The sequence below is a fragment of the Bos indicus genome, chromosome 4 (assembly GCF_029378745.1).
Source record: "Bos indicus isolate NIAB-ARS_2022 breed Sahiwal x Tharparkar chromosome 4, NIAB-ARS_B.indTharparkar_mat_pri_1.0, whole genome shotgun sequence".
NCBI lineage: Eukaryota > Metazoa > Chordata > Mammalia > Artiodactyla > Bovidae > Bos > Bos indicus.
The window spans coordinates 66,605,853-66,628,504 of record NC_091763.1 but is presented as its reverse complement, the minus strand read 5'-3'; the positions used below and the strand labels follow the sequence as shown (position 1 = coordinate 66,628,504).

Sequence of the window (22,652 nt, the reverse complement as noted above, 5' to 3'; positions counted from 1 at the left end):
TTTCATAGGAGGGAATTGATGTGGGAACTCTGCTGAAATCAACCTGTAACACTTTTCTCAAGACTTTGGAAGAATGCATGCAGATTGCAAACGCAGCCTTCACTTCTGAGCTGCTCTACCGCACGCCTCCAGGGTCACCTCAGCTGGCCATGCTCAAGTCCAACAAGGTAACAGACCAGCTCAACTTGGCCGCAGCAGGGCCTAATGGAAAGTTAAGAAATTGATAGACTGAGCTGCTATGTAAGGAAGGCAACTGATGAGATCCCTTTGGCAACTGTAGTGGACTTTGCTTTATGTGCACTTTTATATCTGCCCTCAGTCTCTCATATCCCCTCAGGTACTGTTGGCAGTTTTACCACCTAGACATGTCTCTCTCTCTCTCTCTGATGTAGCTGCCCTCTTTTCTCCAGCCTCCTTGTCCAGTGAGTCTTGTTGAGATTGGTGGTAACCTTGTAACTAACTGCCTTCTGCCTACTCTTCCAGGCAGTCTACAGTATTTCTATTCATGCAGTATAAATTGGACCACCTAAAACTTGGTGATTCCCTTGTTACCTACAGGTTAAAGTCAAAATATCTTAGCTGCTTCCCACATCACCAACCTTTTTTTTTTTGTCATAACCAGGTTTAAACCTGTTAACTGCTTATAGCTCCCGTACTTCTTTGGGCCATTTCTCAGTACCAAGAATGCCCTTCTCACTTGTCTTTCCCTGGTTAGCTTTTACTCATCCTTCAAAATTTAATCTCTTTCCCTGAATCCCTTAGTTGGGCGAAGAGTTCTTCCTCTACACATACCCCTGTTTTAGCCTCAGTCTGTATTGAAATTACCTTGAGGGCAAGAACTCTGTACTGTGACTTTTCATACTTCCAGTGTTTGGTAAAATGCTGTATCATAGTTTGGCATTTAATAATATTGTAATGAGTGTGATTGTAATTACAAGAAAGCCAAGCATTTGAATATCATATTTAGGTCCTTCAAAAGACCATTTTTCTTTTTCTTGGAAATCTAAGTACCCTTATTTGAATAACTATGAAAGACTGGTTGCGTTCAGTGACTCCTTTCTTTTGGCAGGACCTAAAATGATTCCTCTTGAGTAGGGTAGTGTGTGTTATGATCATATTTACCACTCTCAAATGGGATAAAACTCTAAATATATTCTATTGGGAGTTTTAACATGTGAACTTTGTTTTCTTTGCTTCTTTTAAAGATGAAACATCCTATTGTACCGATTCATAATTCATTGGAAAGGTACAGTAACAGTTTTTGTTTTTTATTCTTTCTAAAAATATAAAAATAAGGATATCAATATTCCTTGTTTTTTTTTTTTTTAATATTTTTATCATGTGGTGGTTTTTCTCGTGGGTTGAGATGATACCAAGGGAAACAGTGTCTCTGATTTTCCTCTTTTGGGTGAGCCTGAAGCAATGCAAACTTTAATTCAACACTGACTACTAGTGAAGAGGTTTGCATTTCCCCAGGATATGCATCTCATGCATTTTGTATAGTAACTTTTCATTTCTCTGGTGCCAGAGTGTTGGAACCTCCTCTCTTGTGGAGGAGCTGAGCATTGATTTAAATGTGCTTCCCTGGTAGCTCAGACCGTGAAGCATCTGCCTACAATGCGGGAGACCCAGGTTTGATCCCTGGGTCGGGAAGATCCCCTGGAGAAGGAAATGGCAACCCACTCCAGTATTCATGCCTGGAAAATCCCATGGACTGAGGAGCCTGGTGGGCTACAGTTCATGGGGTCACAAAGAGTTGGACACGACTGCACAACTTCACTTCACTTATCAGAAAAGACAGTGGCATTTTGTTTAAAAATAAAAAGATAGCTTTACAGGTTGGAAAAAGGATGTAATATCAAAATCTGAATTATTGGAAAAAAGTACATATTTACACAGTTGTCTTCCAGTTATTAAATAAGGTCTTTACTTGGTTATTATTTCATATAAGCATTTCCATATTTTGACATAGTCTGTGTATCTGTCTTTTCAAGTTATAATTTAGTATTTCATCTCTTTATATACTGTTTGCTTCTTTAGTACAAAGATTATTCCTCGGTTTGGTTAACAATTTTCTCTTGATCTAAATATTTCTACAAGGAACATTTTGTAGATGTTTTTTCTTTTGAAGTATTTCATCAATATATACTCATATTTTTAATTACTGAGTTGAAATATAGTGTATTTTTTACAAAACAAATGGTTTTTCTGGAATCACCACATAGCTTGGACCTTTTCCCTTTATTCTTTTTTTCCCTCTTTAATTTTATTAGCATAATACTGGCAAGAATACTGGAGTGGATAGCCATTCCCTTCTCCAGGGCATCTTCCTAACCCAGGAGTCAAACCCCGGTTTCCTGCATCTGAGGAATTCTTTACCATCTGAGCCACCAGGGAAGCCCCCTAGAAGAAAGTGTCTTTGTTCTAATTTGGCTGAGTTTAGTTATTTATAAGGTGTTATGATTGTCCCTTAAACAGAATCAGCTATTTCACTTGCATGTTGAATAGCCTTTTCTGTTACCCTGAAGAGCAACAGAGTCTCAAGATGTATTGTGTCTTCCCAAGTTTTTTCTGTCTTCCTGGACTAAAGCTTGTTGCTTCTAGTCAGTTAATTGCTAGGCAAACAAATGGAAGTAGTCAGTGATTTGAGACCTGAGAATAGAAAAAACCTCCCAGGGAGAAGCTGAGGAAAGTGAGAAAAGTGTTAAATGTGGTACCTGTAGAAAAGTTGTTTGAAAACCAAAGAGCTGTCAGTGAATATTTCCTGTTGCTGGTGGGGAGCAGGAAGTTTGAGTAAGCTTAGGGTACATAAAGAGCCATTCAGCCTGGAGTCAGGCCTGCTCCAGTACCCATCTTGGAAGCAGGAGGGTGGGGTGAGAGATTTGGCTTGATTTCACAATTCTGTTTTTTAATCAGTGTTATAAGAAATTGGTAATTGTCAACCCTTTCTTCCAACCCTCAGAATTAGATCATCTGTGCAGTGTATTTATAACCAAGTAATTGGACTTTTTTCCTTTTAAAAAATTTTAGGCAAATGGAGTTAAACAGTTGTGAAAATGGATCTTTAAATATGGAAATAAATAATGATGAAGAAATCCTAGTGAGAAACAAGAGCTCCTCATGTTTGAAACCTGCGGAGACAGATTGCAGCATATCAAGTGAAGAAAATACAGATGATAATATAACAGGTAAAAACAAAAAAGATGTGAACCAAACTATTGACTAAAAGAATCGTGGGGGTTTGATTCATTATCCGTGATGTGATCCTTGTTAGGGATTGACCTCAAGACAGTGTGCCAGGCAGCTCCTGAGGCAGATGTCGGTTAGATGACACAGGTCACATGACACATTCTGCCATCCCGTCTGACCCCCATGTTGAGAAAGCAGAGTGAAGAGGGATTTTCCCCCTCACTGTTCTTAGCTGTGATGTTCCTGGGCTTCAGTGAGCTGTAGCTGTCTGTGCTGACTTTTTAGAGAGTATGAGTGTTGGAGCCTTCTCAGAATTTCAGTCCTTTGAACATAGACTATGATGTGAAACTCAAGGGTCTGCAACATTATGGAAATTCAGTTTTCCATGCTCCTGATTCCTGATGAGGCCTGAGGATGACAGAATTCACCAGCCACCATCAGATTTTCACCTGGCCTTTACTGTGTTCATCAAACCAAATTTCAAATTTAAGTAATAACCTGTAGTTGAAAATGCTGCCCTTTTGGATTTACTAATTTCATTGTCTCTAATCACTAAAACCAACTTCGGATCAGTCCATGACAACCGTCTTAGAGCTTTTAATTGTGTTATAAGTAAGTATTAAATAGTTTGAAAATAAAATTTTTTAGAAAGTTTTCTCCTCATCTCCTCTGGTGAGTAGGGGGAAGAAAAGATGCATCTTTATAGCTGTTAATCTGCACCTAGCAGTCCATACATCACCGAAGTCTTATTCCTTGAGTAAATAATAAAGGAGAATTTCAGTTAAGACAGTACTCTGGTTTATCTGACTCAGTAACTTTCTTCTAGGAATCAGTCCTCAGGGAATAGTCGATCTAAGGACAGGGATCTGTGGACAGGGATGACCTCTATGACGTTATGGTCACTTCTCCTCATTTGTGGAAGTTGTGTTCTATACCGTTACTGCAGACCCTGAACTAGCAAATATTGAACCGTTGCTCCTGGGGGAGACACATGGTTAGGTTCTTGAAAGCTTCCCAGGTGACACTAGTGGGAAAGAACCCATCTGCCAGTGCAGGAGACGTAAGAGGCACGGGCTTGATCCCTGGGTCAGGAAGATCCCCTGCAGGAGGACATGGCAACCCTCTCCAGTATTCTTGCCTGGAGAATCCCATGGACAGAGGAGCCTGGGGGGCTACAGTCTATAGCATCGCGAAGAGTCAGACATAACTGAAATGACTCAGCACACACGCACATGTATAAAATAGATAACTGAGAAAGCCCTACTGTATAGCACAAGGAATCTACTCAGTACTCTGTAATGGCCTATATGGGAAAAGAATCTAAAAAAGAGTGGATATATGTATATATACCTGATTCACTTTGCTTGTATGCCTGAAACTAACACAACATTGTAAATCAACTATACTCCAATAAAAATTTTAAAAAGAAAGAAAAGAAAAAATATCTCTTCTCCCAAAGGGAAAAAAAAGACACTGTGTTTATATTGTTGACACATTAAACATTGAACCCATAGCATAGCGCTATAACTCATGCCTGAACAAAGCTTATTTTATATAAGCTTATGTATTAAATAACATGTGTTTTTCCATAAGGCACATCACAGCCTTCTTACGCTTAGAACACTAGAAAGCACTACCCTTGGAGGGCCTTTTTTATTTATTTATTTTTTTAAAACAATCATCATTTTATTTAGCCCCTGATCCTGTGGGTCAGTTGGGGAAATTTTCTGGTCTGGGTCAACCTAACTGAACTCTGCATTTTCAGTCAGCTGGAGGATCAACTGATGGCTGGGCAATCTAGGATAGCCACCCTCACCTGTCTGCAGTTAGCAAGCTATTGAGGGAGCTTCCGCAGTTCTCTTCCTCTGCACTTTTTCCCACTACTCCTCCCTCTCAGAATTTGATTTTGTGCAGGTATCTTTCCCCCACCATCCCAACTCCCTATATGTAGCATGAGCCTCAGGGAAACTGCTGGAGAATTGACATGATAATTAACATAACTGCATTTCCTTTGCTGGTGATTGGTCAGGAGAAGGCACACCCAGGTCTGGCCAATGAGGAATGTGGGCAAGTCTGTTCAGAATGCTCCTAGGAAAGCTTTCCTTATCCCATGGAAAAGCTATGGAGAGAAATACCTAACTTTGATTGAGGGCTTGTTATGCCTGCTGCTGCTGCTGCTGCTAAGTCACTTCAGTTGTGTCCGACTCTGTGCGATCCCAGAGATGGCAGCCCACCAGGCTCCCCCATCCCTGGGATTCTCCAGGCAAGAACACTAGAGTGGGTTGCCATTTCCTTCTCCATGGAGGGCCTTTTAAACAGCAAAATCAACAATGAAATGCACACAAATGTAAAAACCATGGCACTACATAAACACATTTGTGTACAGTGTGAAAGGTTAAACAAGAAGGCAGCAGCACCTGGTTTAGCCTCAGCTGGGAACATGTGTGTGAGGTAACTCAGTTTTTTTTTTACCACTCTGCACATGTCGAGAATGACTGCAAGAATGCCATAAGCATTGATTTTAGTATTACAAATAAACTTCAACAGGCAAGCAAATCTGCAAAGATAGAATACACTAATAATGAGGCTCAACTCTATTTACAATACTAAAATTTTAGAAACCACCTAAATGCCCTTCACATAAGCATGATGCAGTATTATATGATTGTTAAAATCATGTTTTGAAATGTATTGAGTGATAATGAAAATATTTATGATATCAGTGAAAAGCAGCTGGATGAAAATTTATATATATTTAAACCCAATTTCGTGTGTGATGTGTAATATTTCACTCACTGATTTTTCTTTATTTACACTTTTCTGTGTTAGAAATGTTCAACAATGAATATGTATATATATTAAATTTTGTAATAAATAAAGGTTACTAATAGATATCTTCTACTATATAGTCCAGGGTGAAATGATGAAGGAAAATGGAGAGGAAAGCCTGGGAAATCATGACAGCGACTTGGCACAGCCTGAATTGCACTCCACAAGCAGCTCTCCAGAATCCCATTGGGAAGAAGACCAAGAAGTCATCCCAACTTTCTTTAGTACCATGAACACCAGGTATTCTCTACTCTTTCAAATCACTGACACTTGGATACCAGTCTTCCTCCAGAATAGAGATTGTGGTATACCACGTGTCTGCTTTATTGTTCAGCTTGTGTGAAGCAGTGGATAAGAAGGAATTGGATTGCAAGAATATATGCTGTCAATAAGATTTAGCTTGCATTATCTTTGGAAAGTGATTTTATTAGACTGTGTTATAATAGGAAAACAATCACTGGGTCATATTTGTGAATAAGACTAAATGATTTATTCTCAGAGGGGCAGCTGTTTTCATGACTACCTCTGAACTGCAGAGCATGCTAATGTTGTATTTTTAATCTTCCCTCCTTTGTATCGCTAAATTGTTTAGCTTTAGTGACATTGAACTTCTGGAAGACAGTGGCATTCCCACAGAAGCATTCTTAGCATCATGTTATGCTGTGGTTCCAGTATTAGGTAAGATTGCTAGATTTGCCTTAAATTCATTAGTCTCTGGAATCTGTTTCAATAAAGTTATTTTGTAGTAAAAATACACGGAACTATGTGTACAGTTAGATGACCCTTCTTATCTACCTCTTCATATCACCAGCCACATACAGTTAAAACTGTGTGACCTTAAGCATTATCACATATTTCCATTTCATTTCTAATTATGATTAATAGTGATCCCAGAGGTGTGTAATGAAAAAAGGGAATTCTGTTTTCTAGAAATCATATTTAAGAGCAAAAGTGAAAGTATTAGTAGTTGAAGAACAGATCTTCAAATCCATTAGTAGTATGAAAATGGACACGAATTTGAACGAATTTGAACACGAAAATGGACTCTGGGAGATAGTGGAGGACAAAGGAGCCTAGCGTGCTGCAGTCCATGGGGTCCCAAAGAGTCAGACACAGCTTAGCAAGTGAACAATAACAGCAACTCTATGAAAAAGCATTTTACCACCTAAAATTTTTTTCAGATTAAAAACATTACATATGTAACTTTAAGTTTAAATTCCATTGACTTTTTATAAAGCCAGTAATACCAGGAATTGCTACTGTGTTAAAGTTTGCTATAGAATCCATTTAACTATGTATCTCTTTTTTAAGTCAAGGTTTATTTTGCATAGAACTTAACTGTTATGATTTAATGAGTTTTGACAAACACATCTACTGGTGTAATCCACTCCTCTATCAAGACAGAATATGCTTTCATTATCCCAGAATGTCCCCTATTCCAGTCAGTCCCCAAACTGTCAGTGAGCCCAAGGCAACTGTACTGCTTTCTGTCACTGTGGATTAGTTTTGTATGTTTTAAGATTGCAAATAAGTGGACTCGTGTTATGTTCTCTTGCAGGACACTCTCGATGTAAAGTTTTCATCTTTGTTGTTACGTTTATTAGTAACTCATTCCTTTTTATTGCTGAATAGTGTTCCATTAAGGGAGTATACCCCAGTTTGTTTATTCAGTCTTCTACTGATAGACATTTGGATAATTTCTTATTTGGGGCTTTGTTGCTGTTGTTTAGTCTCTTAAGTCATATCCGACTCTTTTATGACCCCAGGGACTGTGGCCTGCCAGGCTCCTCTGGCCATGGAATTTCCCAAGCAGTAAAACTGGAGTGGGTTGCCATTTCCTTCTCCAGGGGATCTTTCTGATCCAGGGATCAAACCCATGTTTTCTGCACTGACAGGTGGATTCTTAACCACTGAGCCACCAGAGAAGCCCCTGTTTGGGGCTGTTAGAAGTGAAATTGCTCTTAATATTTTTGTGTCTGTAGGCACATGTTTTCATTTTTCTTAATAACTTAGAGTGAATTGCTGATTCATAGGGTTTATACCTCTAATTTCGTAGAGTGGTTGTACCCTTGTACACTTCTAACAGTAGTGTATGAGTATTCTGGTTGCTTCACATCCTCACTAGCACTTGATGGTGTCAGTATGTTTGGTTTTCGCCATTCCTGTGAGTGTTCAGTGGTATCTTGTTGTGCCTTTAATTTTTATTTCCCCAGTGACTAATGATGTTGAGCACTTTTTCATATATCAACCATTACTGTCTCTTCCTTCGTGAAGTCTGTTCATATCTTTAATTTATTTTTAAAAGTTGGTTAGTTTTCTTTTTATTATTGAGTTGAAAGAGTTATTTGTGTGTTCTGAATAATGTTTCATTGTAGGCATTCTCATTATGAATATTTCCCCCCAGACTGTGACTTGCTTGCTTCTTTTTTTAATGATTTCTTTTGAAGAGTGGAGTTTTTAATTTTCATTAAATCGATTTATTTTATTTCTTTTATAGTTAGTACTTGCAGTATCCTAAGAAATCTTTGCTTATCCCCAGAGTCAGGAAAATACTCTTCGGTGTTGTCTTCTACACTCTTTATTTTTTGTGTTTACATCTGTGATCCATCTTGAAATTAGTTTTCTATGTGGTGTGAGGTAAGGGTTGAGATTCCTTTTTTTCTTTTCCTTTACCTTGTTGTTCAAGAACCATTTTGTTGTTATTGTTGTAAAAGCATCTTTTCCGTTTATGTTACTTGGCAGTTTTTTGAAAATCAGTTGACCCCATAAGTGTGGATCTGTTTCTGGACTCTCTTCTGTTTCAATAATCTGTTTTTCGTTACCCTAGAATTACAGTATCTTAATTACTGTGCCTCAGTTGTAAGGCTTGAAATCAGATAATGTAAATCATCTTCTTCAAGATGTTTGGCAATTCTAGGTCCTTTGAATGTCCATGTGAATTTTAGCTTTTCAATTTCTATTAAAAAGTCTGTTGGGATTCAGTTGAATCTGTAACCAGTTACTAGGAAATTGATACCTCAAACAACATTGAGTCTTCTATGAACGTGTCTTCTATGAATGTGCCATATCTATTTACTTAAGTCTTTATTTTTCACAGCAATGTTTTGTATAGTGTAAAGGTCTTACAACGTCTTTTGAAGCCACCCAGCTAGCTCAGTCAGTAGGGCATGAGACTCTTACACATCTTTTGTTATGAATAGATTTTAAAATTTTATGTTTCTTTATGCTATCAGGAGAAGTATATCATTTTCTAATTGTTCATTAATAGCATACAGATACAGTTGAGTTGTATATTGAGTAGTTTTTTTATAATCATGAATGAGTTAGTTTTATAAAATGTATTTTCTGTATTTTTTGAAATTATCATTTTTTCCTGTAGTTAGTGTAATAAATTACATTGTTTGGATGAATTTAAGCTTGCTATCTTGCTGTTTCTACCATCTTGGCTACTTATTTTGTATTTGTCTCATATATTTTTCCTTGTGTACTCCTTTCTTGATTTCTAGCCAATTAGTTGTTTTTTCATATTCTGTTTTACTTCCTCTTTTAGCTTTTTAGCTACCTTTGTTCTTGCCTTTCTTTTGGATGAGTCATGTATTTTAGAATTTTATTACATTTTGTCTTTTTAGCTATACTCTTTGTGTTATTTTTTTTTCTTTTAATTTGCTCTTCCAACAAAAATATTTAAGCTACTATATATAATTTAAAATTTTCTAGCAGGCATATTAAATTTGTAAAGCAAAACAGATAAAGCTAATTTTAATAATTATTTTATCTAACTTGATATATACAATGTGTCATCTTAACTTGGACTCAGTATAAAAGAATCATTAATGAGCCCTTTTTTTTTAAATTTTGATACTAAGTCTTTGAAGTCTGGTACATTTATAATTACTGCACATTTCAGTTTGGAATAGGTACATTGATTGCCAGGTGCTCAATAGCCACATATGTACTGGCTACCATATTGGACAGTGCAGCCCTAAGGATTACAATATACATTCTCAACTTACAAGATTATCCTCATGGGCCCATAAGGCCTCATTGTGTTTACTCATTAAAGAGCAGTATAGTAGAAAAAAGTAATGACAGTGTCCCAAAAATCTTTGAAGCTTATGTTTAGAAAAGGACTTAAAAGCAAAAAATGAAAGTTGGGGTGTTATCCATTAAATTTATTTTCCACTTGAAAAAATACCTTTTTCAATGATGTTCTCAATTTTTTCTTCTAGACAAACTTGGCCCTACAGTGTTTGCTCCTGTTAAGATGGATCTAGTTGGAAATATTAAAGTGAGTATACTAGCTTGTCTCGGAAGACTTTATTTGGAGGGAGTAGTTGCATGAAATTGTATTCAAAAACAAATGGTTGTTGAGTTTATACTCAGGTTGAAAAGCATAGGCCAGCTGTAAGAGCTTCTCACAGGAAAAAAAAGTTCTTTAAAAACAGTGCCTTAAAACCCTCAAACTAACTATTTAAATCTGGGTTAAACCCAATAAGAATTCTCAAACAAATAAAACAGATTACTTGGAAAACATAAAGAAGAAGGTAATAGAGGCTTAATTTATTTTAATTTCTTAGAGGCCTGCTTAACAAACTTAAGTAAACAGACTTGCTTGATAGCTTTAGCACTTTTAACTTATTTCTACTTATTTCTCTGCTTTTCCTGCAGAAAGTAACCCAGAAGTATATCACCAACAAAGAAGAGTTTACCACACTCCAGAAGATTGTGCTACACGAAGTGGAGGCCGATGTAGCCCAGGTTAGGAACTCAGCTACGGAAGCCCTCCTGTGGCTGAAGAGGTGAGGTGGCCAGGGTGGGGCAGCAGGTGAAATCTAGTCAAGTTGAAATGTTACCTGCAATAAAATTGTTAGGTGAAGGAGGCTACTTCTAAGTGAAGGCTGTAACGCAATTGTACAGAAGGCCTGATGAATAGAACGCCAACTTTTTTTTTTGCCTCTGTCTTGATAGTGATAAAACATTGTTTATATTAATAGAATATATAAGATAGGAATCATAAAGGACAGTAAAGCTGATTCATTTGTCTTTAAGTCAGTGGATCACAAACTGTAGCAGCATCAGAATCACCTGGAGAGCTTATTGAAAAAAACAGAGATTGCCCCACCCAAAACCCAGTTTCTGATTCAGCAAGTCTGGAGTGGGGCCCTGAAATTTGCATTACTGGCTAGTTTCCAGATGATGCTGAAGTTGCTGGTCTTGGGACCACATTTTGAAAACCACTGTTTAGGTATTTCAGATAAGAATGATCTAGAGCAAGCTAAAGGGAAATCACAGGGAAGAAACAGAAAGGACAGCCATGTGACTTGATCTGTTTATTGCTGTGCCCAAGATACTGTTGAAAAAGAAGCTTATGTCTGCCATTTTTTCATACCCATTCAATATAAGTGAACTTTGGAAATAATGTTTCCTCCTCTTTTTTGTTTTAGAGGTCTCAAATTTTTGAAAGGATTTTTGACTGAAGTGAAAAATGGAGAAAAGGACATCCAGACAGCCCTGAGTAAGTGTTCTTTACATTTTGATTGATTAATTGACCCGGATGTGGAATGGAGACCCCTGGAGGAGGAGACAGGGTGTGCTTTTCAAGATTTGATTTTGTTTCTTTTCTGTTTCATTATTATTGTTTCTTATGTGCTTTGTTAAAAAAGAACCCATGAGATAGTGACCTGCTAATTTACATCTAATTTATTAAAAATCAGTTTATCTTAAAGAAGAGCTAAATTAATAGAGAGCCATCTTTTAATAGGAAAACCTAATACTTTAAAGAAGTTAGTTCTTCTTAAATAAATCCTTATGTGTCATGAGCCTTACATAATTTTCCCAGGCTTTCCTGCCTGGAAACTTGCTGATGTGCCATGAAACAATATAAAGCTGATATTTCTGTAACATTGTATAAAAAATTTAGATAACTTAATCCTAATATCAGTCTGTTTTTACAGGTCAGGTTATAGAAATTCTGAAAGATTAAAAGACTTGCTAAGACCACAAGGGATCTGGAGCAGGGTCAATTTGGGGTTGCTGTGTCCAGGGTCTTCAGTTTTCCCACAAAAGGTCTTCTCCACCATCCCTGAGCTACCTGCATTTTGGGGCTTCTCATTCATCCTTGAATTTCGAAGACAGTACCAATTATATTGTCCACTGTGTGTCCTGATTTCAGTACTAAAAGTATATTCACCATGACAATTAGGACCCCCATCCAGTATCTATCAAATTTTATGACTTTGTGGAGTGATTAAAATCATGGACTTTCTGGTAGTGTTGTGCCCTTAGGCAATTTACTTTTCTGTGCCTCAGCTTCCTCATCTGTAAAATGAGAATGATGATTTGATTTCCCTAATAAGATTATTGTAAAGATTAAGTAGGTTTATGCATGTGAAAAGATTAGAAATTTGGCATATAGTAAGCATTTGAAAGTGAAAGTGAAGTCTCTCAGTCCTGTCCGACTCTTTGCGACCCCGTGGACTGTAGCCTACCAGGCTCCTCCGTCCATGGGATTTTCTAGGCAAGAGTACTGGAGTGGGCTGCCATTTTTTTCTTCAGAGGATCTTCCCAACCCAGGGATCGAACCTGGGTCTCCAGCATTGCATACAGGTGCTTTACCATCTGAGCCACCAGGGAAGCCCAGTAAGTACTTACAGAGGTTAACTCTATTGCTGTTTGTATTCTCATCATCATGACATATGCACAGTTAATAACCTACCAGAAAATGGGGCTTATTTGTCCCAAATCAGAAATGGAAAGTTTACAAAGCTCAGTTGCTAAGCCCTAAATTTCCCTCCAGACTGACTTCTTAGTATGGAAATTTCACACTGGAAGGAAGATGCCACCACTTCCACCTGCAAGAAAATGCAGACGATACGGGGTTCAGCACTGGGTGCCTGGGGGTGCACTCTGCTTGTCACAGAATGCTACTGCTTTGTGATTGCTGGCTGTGTGAGGGGCAGTGCGGGATGCTCATCTCATTACCCCTCTGTTGGAGCTAGGATAGAGGAGAACCCAGCTGCTTACCTTGGAGGTCGAGAGGAAGTTGAAGATACACCATTTCTGCCTTGCCCCATCCCTGTTTTTCCCCTACCTTTTACTTTATTTGGAGACTGAGCCCAGAGATGTTGACTTTGTGAAGAGAGAGGAGACTTGAAGGGTAAATGCTGCTTCAAAGCCGAAATAATCACAGCCAGTCTCAACTTTTCCTTTTTTCTCTTCCCTGCTGGACTACTTTTAGTGCAAAGGAAAGGGGGACTGTAAACTTGGAGATTTTCATCCTGATGCTTAGGATTATTTCAGAGGTTTTCATGATTTAAACCATCTTTGCTTACAGGGATTCCTAGTTTCCTGCTGCTGTTCAACATGGAGGGAGAAAGCTCCCCTAACTGCCCCCTCCCTTCTGAACACAGACACAACAAGCTTTGTACAAACAAATAGAGCTTTATAAGAAATGTTACACATTAACTACTCAGAACCAATAGGCTCCTTGATGCATATTTCTTCTTTTTGAAATAATAGCCCTTATAAGTAGAACCTTTGTCTAAAATGAGGTGGTTTGGGTATATAGGTTAAAGAGTGGGTATGTGTAATTTATATGACATATATAAGCACATTAGCATACATTTTTTCATTCTAAAATTGAATTTGAGTTATTGTAATAACAGGTACCATTTATAGAGCACTCAGTGTTGGCATGACACAAGGTTCTCTATAAACATCTTATTTAATCTAAGTACTCCCCTTTTACAGTGATAAACTAAACTTTAGAGAAGATAAGTACTTTCCCTAGGGTCTCAGATCCAGATCAGTGGATCTCAGAGTGGTCCAAGGACGGCAGCATCTGAAAACTTATTAGAATTGCAGACTACTGGGTCCCACCTGACACCTGCTGACTCAGAAACTCCTGAGATGGGACCCAACAGTGCGTGTGATCCCAAGTCATTTAAGTGATTCTAATCCATGCTAGAATTTGAAACCCATTCATCCAGAGCTGGAATGTTGACGCTTACTTGTTGCTAGGCTACATTTGGTTATTTGGGAATTTTGACTGCCTCTAAATGATTATTAAATAAGCAGGAGTAAAAGTACTGAAATTAGTTACCCATAGTATCAGTTAATTTTGCCTCCTTTTCATGATAATGGACTGGTTATCCAATGCCTGAACATTTTTCCTTACCTAGGAACAGCAGGACAATTAGTGGGGATAAATTAAGGATAAACCTTGATGATACTCCCAAATTTGAAATCCATTGCTTGAGACAGGTTTTGAGGTAAATGCTCATAAAACTTGCATAGTCTTAATGGCTTATGATATGTAAAAGTTGGAAATGACAAAATGAAAGTAGTGACATCTATTAAGTTTCTGGAAAATGCATGTATAGTCATTGTATTGCTGCAGTTGTATGACGTAGAATGAATTTTCAGCATCTGGAAGGAGGCCGTCAGTTTTACACTGCCTCCTTTTGCATTTGAGCCATCTCTTGGATCCCCCATAATGATGATCAGAGTGGAATGTTTTGGGTGGTCTCATGCCAAGAACTGTTCTGAACTCCAGTGTCCTCTGATATTTTCTAGAGATCATTCTAAGGAAAGAGTTGGGTACACAAAGCAAATGTGTTTAACGATACACCTTGTAGCTGAGCCCCTCCATTCACAGATGCCACATCAAAAAGAGGCTTCAGAAAGCATCCTTGTAAGTGAAAGGAAGAAAAGTTGCTCTGCCATTTCATGCACCATTGTACTAAATGTTACATGCTCTGCACTACTCCCTCAGCAGGATAGCATATTGCCACATCCCTCACCTCCAAATGATTTCATAAATGTCAGATAAACATTAACCTAACCAAGATCTCTAGCACAGAATAGGAAAAAAAAAAATTAAAGGACACTCAGTTATATAGTTAATATAAAAGGCTTTCACAAATAAGGAGAGCTATACAAGAGAGAGAAAATCAGAACTTGTAATTAGATATTTGACATCAAATCGTAACTTGACCTAACTGTTCTGAAAGTATGGGACATGTGAATGAAGTCATGCCATCTTCAGAACTATTCACAGCATGTGCTCTAATGGCAGAACTGGCTTACAGTACAAGTTTTCATCTCCATGGTGCCTGAAGGTAACAAAGGAAATCTTTGGGTACTTGTTTCATCTCTGTCAACTGGTTATTGAGTTAGCTTTTCTCCACACTATTCATTTTGCCTGAAACTTAGTCACTGTAAAGAATTTGGGGGTTTTCCTAGTAGTAGGTCTTTTGGTGTGTGTGCTCAATTGCGTTCAACTCTTTGCGACCCCATGGCCTGTAGCCAGCCAGGCTCCTCTGTCCCTGGAATTTTCCAGGTGAGAATACTGGAGCAGGTTGCCTTTTCCTACTCCAGGATGTCTTTCCAACCCAGGGATCGAACCATGACTCCTGTGTCTTCTGCTTGGCAAGCGGATTCTTTACCGCTGTGCCACCTGGAAAGCCCATTTAAATTATATCGAATATTTATCATTTGGCCAAATATATAAACACAATTCCACCTACTACCTCATGACCCCATTACTTCCAGAGAAGATCTTCATCCAGAATTTGTAGTTTATTATAAATGTTTTTATAGATTTACTATATATTTATGTATCCATAAACAGTATGTATAATATATTGCATGTTTTAAACTCACAAACATGGTTTTACATGATACACACTATTCCTTTTTCACTCGGTATATTCAGATTTATTTACTGCTTATTCACTTTCAAACCTTTCTTCGTTCATGATTCTTGTCTGAGGACTTCCTGATTTAGCTCATTTGCAGAACTGAGATAATTCATGTTTCCTGAGTTCAGTGAATGATTGCTTTCACGCTTCCTGCCTTTACTTGTCTGCTTCTCAAGCTCTATCTTAAAACTTGGATTTGTATTTCTCCTTTGTCCTCTGTACAACCCAAAGTAACTTTGTAAGTCCTTACTAGTTATAGATAAACACTCTCATGCATTCTGCTTCTGGACAGAATAGCTGTCCATCAGCAGTAATGGAAAGGTTGTTGGTACTCAGATGCTGTAATAGGTTGAGGCATCATTTCTAAATACTTCGTAGAAAGGTTTTGACTAACCATTAAAAAAAATCAGATCAGTGTTGTTTGCATAAATAGAATAAGGTTCCGATTTTTTGCAAGATATGGCTGGGAAAAGGCACATTTTTCATTTTCATTATTTTGTTTTATCACAAAAAATAAACATCAGTTTTGTCAGAATGCTTTAATGTGACAGGAATGCCCTAAGTTCTCATTGCTTTTAGTTTTGTGACCTTGGGCAGGTAACTATCTCTCTGGGTCTTCTGTTTTTTTCATCCATAAAAAAAAAAGAATTGGGCAAGGTGATTGTCAGTGCTTCCTACTCAGAAATTTTGATTCGGTTTCTAAGGAACTGACACATTTAAAAGAACTGGAGGAAGGGAATCATTTATGTCTTTCAGAGGCCAAAAATACTTCAAGATTATAGAACATGCATTATGATAATGAATGGGTAGTTCAGTGAAGATTAATGTATTTCATTTTCTAATCTTCTCTAGGTAACCAAAATAGGTCAGGCTTACAGACTTCATCCTAATTTAATGCATCCTCACGTGGCAGGGATATGTGCAGCCCTAGAAGTCACCTAAGGACTTTGGTCAAGTCTTTTTCTTTTGTGAGTTTTATTTGTTGGTTTTCAATTGCAGAAGTGGTCTTCCTAGGCCTGTTTTCAGGACCCAGCCGAAATTCTCTGCTTCCCTCTTCTCCTGTTAGACTGCCTGGCTGGTGTTTTGCCCAGTGGAACTCTTCTCTTGGCAAGATGCAGGCACAGCAAAGAACAGCTGCCTCCTCTAGAAGGACCAGGTGGGATACAGAGAGAGTGCTGCTGGAGAAGCTCTCTCTTCCTTAGACCAGGCTGCCCCTCTTACTTGGACTCACCACATCCTTGTTTTCTTGCTTTCCCATAGAAGGGGGCGTGGAGAAAGATTTCTGGGCCTTTTTGAGCAGTTGCCTTCACTGGCGAAGGGTGGGAAAGGTATAAAGCCCCTGGGTTGGAGAAGTACTGGATCCAGAGCCCTTGTAAACAGGCAGTTTGGCTGCCAGGTGAGCTCGAGCTGGAGGCTCAAAGGCCAGGCCAGGAGGCACCTGTGTTTGCTACATACTGTAAAGAAAAGTGAGTTTCTCTTTACTTCCCCACCACAATTCCAAATTAGAATGATCATGGCTATTAGTAGAAGAAAGTAATACTATCTGTATAGGAAAGAAGACTTAAAAGAATATACCTCTAGAATGCCCTATGTGGTTATCTCTGGGAGGCATGATTATGTATCTCTTTAGTTCTTCCCTTTTTACATTTTCCATATTTTTAACAATGAACACATTATTTTTGAAATCAGAAAAAAAAAAAAAAGGTAAGTTTTATACCTTTTTAAACTACTACTGCGCCTCAGATGGGAAGTTCAGAACCCTTGACATGGCATTAAAAGTTCCTCCCAGTTTGGTCCCATCCCCAATATCTGCAGCCCTAGTGAATGGTTCTCCCTTCCTGCCACCATCTCCATGTAGCTTCCTCCATCTGCAACTCCAGCCACCACCCTCCTCTCTGCCCTAGCCAGCCTTTGAGAGTCCTCTGGAGAATTCTCTCTGTCCATATTCTCCCAGGCTGGATTCACCTCTCTCCTTTCCTGTAGTACTAGATACAGATGTCTGTTACAGCAGTTGGCAATTTACATAATAATGCTTTGTTAAACGCTGGTTCTCTTAAAAGCCCATGAACTTCCTGAGGATAGGGGACTTAGTTTAAATCACCCGGAGATCCATGCTGCCTTGGACAGTAAAGGGCGTGCGATAGGCGCACACTAAGTTCTTATTGATGGAGCAGCTGTTCCATTGTGACTGTCCATGAGCAGATTGTAATGGCACTGAATTTCATCTGCTAATTTCTAATGGTATTTAATAGCTTACATGGATGAGGATCACAAGAAATATGGTTTTCCCACTATACCTCTGTGACTCACCTCTGGATGTTTTCCATGGACCTGTACACTATCTTACCAGCTCAGATGGCTCCGTAGATGGTTGGAAAGTTGATTTTCTTGCTGATTTACCCCAGAGGCTGTGCCTAGTATTTCCTGCCCATCTGCACGTGTACGCTTTGTCCGCTAACAGCCCTTTCTTCACTAAGGTCTTATGTACCATCTAAAATGTCTCTGATAACACCTGTCCCCTTAGAGAATCAGATAGGTGACTTACATTGAAGTGTGACTTACATTGAAGACTTGTATCTTTGACAATGCCCTAGCTTACTCAGACTCTTCTCCTAAGAAAAAAATGGAATTTACTCTTGATTTCTCCTTTAGGCTCTCTCTAAGAGCTCTTCTACACTTGAATTTACTGATTTTTTTTATCATTTCTTCTTTAGCTTTGCAATACTGGATGCTGGCATTTCAACCCATTCCTAAAACTTTAGATAGCCAGGGAAATCTGCTGTTAGAATTCAAATGTACAGTCTTATTTCATAGAAAATATAATGTATTTTATGCAATCTTGAATTGTGTAGAATTGTAGTAAGGTATGCCAAAAGTTCCCTTTTGAATGAATGAAAAGGGAACATAAAGATGGGCACAGTAAAGGACAGAAATGGTATGGACGTAACAGAAGCAGAAGATATTATGAAAAGGTGGCAAGAATACACAGAAGAACTGTACAAAAAAGATCTTAATGACCCAGATAACCACAATGGTGTGGTCACTCACCTAGAGCCAGACAACCTGGAGTCCAAAATCAAGTGCGCCTTAGGAAGCATCACTATGAACAAAGCTAGTGGAGGTGATGGAATTCCAGTTGAGCTATTCCAAGTCCTGAAAGATGATGCTGTGAAAGTGCTGCACTCGGTATGACAGCAAATTTGGAAACCTCAGCAGTGGCCACAGGACTGGAAAAGGTCAGTTTTCATTCCAATCCCAAAGAAAGGCAATGCCAAACAATGCTCAGACTACTCACAATTGCACTCATCTCACACACCAGTAAAGTGATGCTCAAAATTCTCCAAGCCAGACTTCAACAGTACGTGAACCGAGAACTTCCTGATGTTCAAGCTGGATTTAGAAAAGGCCGAGCAACCAGAGATCAAATTGCCAACATCTGTAGTATCATTGAAAAAGCAAGAGAGTTCCAGGAATACATATGCTTCTACTTTATTGACTACGCTAAAGCTTTTGACTGTGTGGATCACAACAAACTGTGGAAAATTCAAGAGATGGGAATACCAGACCATCTGACCTGTCTCCTGAGAAATCTGCATGCAGGTCAAGAAGCAACAGTTAGATCCAGACATAGAATAACAGACTGGTTCCAAATTGAGAAAGGAGTACGTCAAGGCTGTCACCCTGCTTATTTAACGTATATGCAGAGTACATCATGTGAAATGCTAGCTTGGATGAAGCACAAGCTGGAATCAAGATTACCAGGAGAAATATCAATAACCTCAAATATGCAGATGACACCACCCTTATGGCAGAAAGCGAAGAGGGACTGAAGAACCTCTTGATGAAAGTGAAAGAGGAGAGTGAAAAAGTTGGCTTAAAGCTCAACATTCAAAAACAAAGATCGTGGCATCGGGTCCCATCACTTCATAGCAAATAGATGGGTAACCAGTGGAAATAGTTCAGTTTAGTTCAGTGGCTCAGCCGTGTCCAACTCTTTGCGACCCCATGGACTGCAGCATGCCAGGCCTCCCTGTCCATCACCAACTCCTGGAGTTTACCCAAACTCATGTCCATTGAGTCGGTGATGCCATCCAGCCATCTCATCCTATTTCATCCCCTTCACCTCCTGCCCTCAATCTTTCCCAGCATTGGGGTCTTTTCCAATGAGTCAGCTCTTCACATCAGGTAGCCAAAGTATTGGAGTTTCAGCTTCAACATGAGTCCTTCCAATGAACACCCAGGACTGATCTCCTTTAGGATGGACTGGTTAGATCTCCTTGCAGTCCAAGGGACTCTCAAGAGTCTTCTCCAACACCACAGTTCAAAAGCATCAATTCTTCGGTGCTCAGCTTTCTTTACAGTCCAACTCTCACATCCATACATGACTACTGGAAAAACCATAGCCTTGACTAGACAGACCTTTGTTGGCAAAGTAATGTCTCTGCTTTTTAATATGCTGTCTGGATTGGTCATAACTTTGCTTCCGAGGAGTTAAGTGTCTTTTAATTTTATGGCTGCGATCACCATCTGCAGTGATTTTGGAGCCCCCCAAAATAAAGTCAGCCACTGTTTCCACTGTTTCCCCATCTATTTGCCATGAAGTGATGGGACTGGATGCCATGATCTTAGTTTTCTGTATGTTGAGCTTTAAGCCAACTTTTTCACTTTCCTCTTTCACTCTCAAGAGGCTCCTTCGCTTTCTGCCATAAGGGTGGTGTCATGTGCATATCTGAGGTTATTGATACTTCTCCTGGTGATCTTGATTCCAGCTTGTGCTTCATCCAGCCCAGCATTTCTCATGATGTACTTACTCTGCATATAAGGTAAATAAGCAGGGTGGCAATATACAGCCTTGACATACTCTTTGTTCCATGTCCAGTTCTAACTGTTGCTTCTTGACCTGCATATAGGTTTCTCAAGAGGCAAGTCAGGTGATGTGATATGCCCATCTCTTTCAGAATTTTCCACAGTTTATTGTGATCTACACAGTCAAAGGCTTTGGCATAGTCAATAAAGCAGAAATAGATGGAAATAGTGGTAGACTTTATTTTCTTGGGGTCCAAAATCACTGCAGATGGTGACTATAGCCATGAAATTAAAAGACCCTTGCTCCTTGAAATAAAAGCTATGACCAACCTAGACAGTGTATTGAAAAGCAGAGACATTACTTTGCTGACAAAGGTTCGTCTGGTCAAAGCTATGAGTTTTCCAGTAGTCATGTATGGATATGAGAGTTAGACTATAAAGAAAGCTAAGCACTGAAGAATTGATGCATTTGAACTGTGGTGTTGGAGGAGACTCTTGAGAGTCCCTTGGACTGCATGGAGATCCAACCAGTCCATCCTAAAGGAAATCAGTCCTGAATATTCATTGGAAGGACTGATCCTGAAGCTGAAACTCCAATACTTTAGCCACCTGATGTGGAGAACTGACTTACTGGAAAAGACCCTGGTGCTGGGAAAGATTGAAGGCAGGAGGAGAAGGGGACGACAGTGAATCAGATGGTTGGATGGCATCACCGACTTGATGGATGTGAGTTTGAGCAAGCTCCAGGAGTTGGTGATGGACAGGGAAGCCTGGCATGCTGCAGTCCATGGGATTGCAAAGAGTTGGACATGAATGAGAGATTGAACTGAACTGATCCTAAAAGTATTAATGAAGCCTCACCCAAATTTTAACAATAAACATTGACAAGAATTACATCATTTCAAAGCTAGAGGGCTCAAATTAATTGTAAACTGTGTTTAAGCTTGCAGCTATGCGGCCTGGCTGTGTTGCTCAGTAAGATGCAGATACCTGATGTCATTTGGCAGTTCTGTGAGCCACACTGTGTTTTGCTGCATAGGAACTTGTGGTTGTGGTTTTGGTGTCTAGGTCTTTTTTGTTGTTGTTGTCATTATTTTAACCTCTGCTCTTGTTACAATTTAAAATGTCTTTGTATCCTATTATAGTGTCACCCAAGCATTGATTAAATGGCGATGGTGCTTGTACTAGTGCTGAAACTAGCCCATGAAAACAAACAAGTTTGGAATAAAATGTAGATGTGGTAAAACATGATAAAGAGGGTCAAACAACCCCCATGATATTCTGCGCTATAATTTAGGAATGTGAGGACTCTGTAGACCACTAAAGATGATTCTGAAAAAATAAAATGGAGCATTGAAATAAAAATGCACTGTGGTAATATAGAGCTGTGCCTCCTGAGAGAATGTTTATTCCTGTAGAAAAATCAGTTTTCAGTTTGGAATATATTGAATTATTCAAATCCTTCAGGAACATATCCCTTGCATAAAATGCAGTCATCTTGTTCTTGAGATTATTTTTTGTAATTAAAATTACTATATAGAAGTTTTTTAATCTCCTAAAACTCATTGGGGAAAAAAAATAGGTTTTTATCTTTAAAGTCTAGAATATGAATTGACTTTTATTAATAAGCCTCACCGGTTACTTTATATCTAGCTTAATAATTTCAAGCTGTTCCATAATAGTTTTCAAAGTTCTAGCTTTAACACTGTATATCCAGGGTTATGGGACATCTAGGACTAACATATGACATCCCAGAATAGAATGTTAGAATTGAAGAGAACCTTAGAGAAAATTTTACAAAGAGGAAAAGAGATGGTTAGAGAGGTTGGCTAAGGGACTGGCTCAGGGTCACACAACATTTCAAAGAACTGCATTTTTCTATTTTTATAGTGTATTTTAAATTATATTCTCCACATGACAATATCCTTTCCTCCCTTTTTACTTCCTTATATGTATTGAATTTTCCAACCATAATAATAAGCCACCGTTCAGCTGTATTGACACAGGGTAAGAGTGGAAGTATCAAAATTTTTTTTCAATTTTTCTTTTAAAAAAAATCTCTGGAGGCTTGTTTTTCCTACTCAGGACTTTTGGAGTATATAATCTTGTAATTAAGTTTTTTCCCTC

At 38.6% G+C, this 22,652-nt stretch overlaps 1 protein-coding gene across 6 annotated transcripts in view; it reads left to right on the top strand.

The window, feature by feature from the left end:
• The window catches only part of PLEKHA8 (pleckstrin homology domain containing A8), a 113,074-nt gene that overhangs the window by 33,080 nt on the left and 57,342 nt on the right, over nucleotides 1-22,652 (top strand). For 4 of the 6 annotated variants that reach the window (XM_070787268.1, XM_070787266.1, XM_019958821.2 and 1 more), the window contains exons 5-12: nucleotides 9-167; nucleotides 1,206-1,246; nucleotides 3,031-3,188; nucleotides 6,099-6,258; nucleotides 6,611-6,696; nucleotides 10,248-10,306; nucleotides 10,687-10,817; nucleotides 11,463-11,533. In XM_070787268.1, the coding sequence (XP_070643369.1) occupies nucleotides 9-167; nucleotides 1,206-1,246; nucleotides 3,031-3,188; nucleotides 6,099-6,258; nucleotides 6,611-6,696; nucleotides 10,248-10,306; nucleotides 10,687-10,817; nucleotides 11,463-11,533 (865 nt within the window). Of the gene's footprint in view, nucleotides 1-8; nucleotides 168-1,205; nucleotides 1,247-3,030; nucleotides 3,189-6,098; nucleotides 6,259-6,610; nucleotides 6,697-10,247; nucleotides 10,307-10,686; nucleotides 10,818-11,462; nucleotides 11,534-16,718; nucleotides 22,649-22,652 lie in introns of those variants that run through there. The other 2 variants (XM_070787265.1, XM_019958822.2) reach the window with 2 other exon arrangements.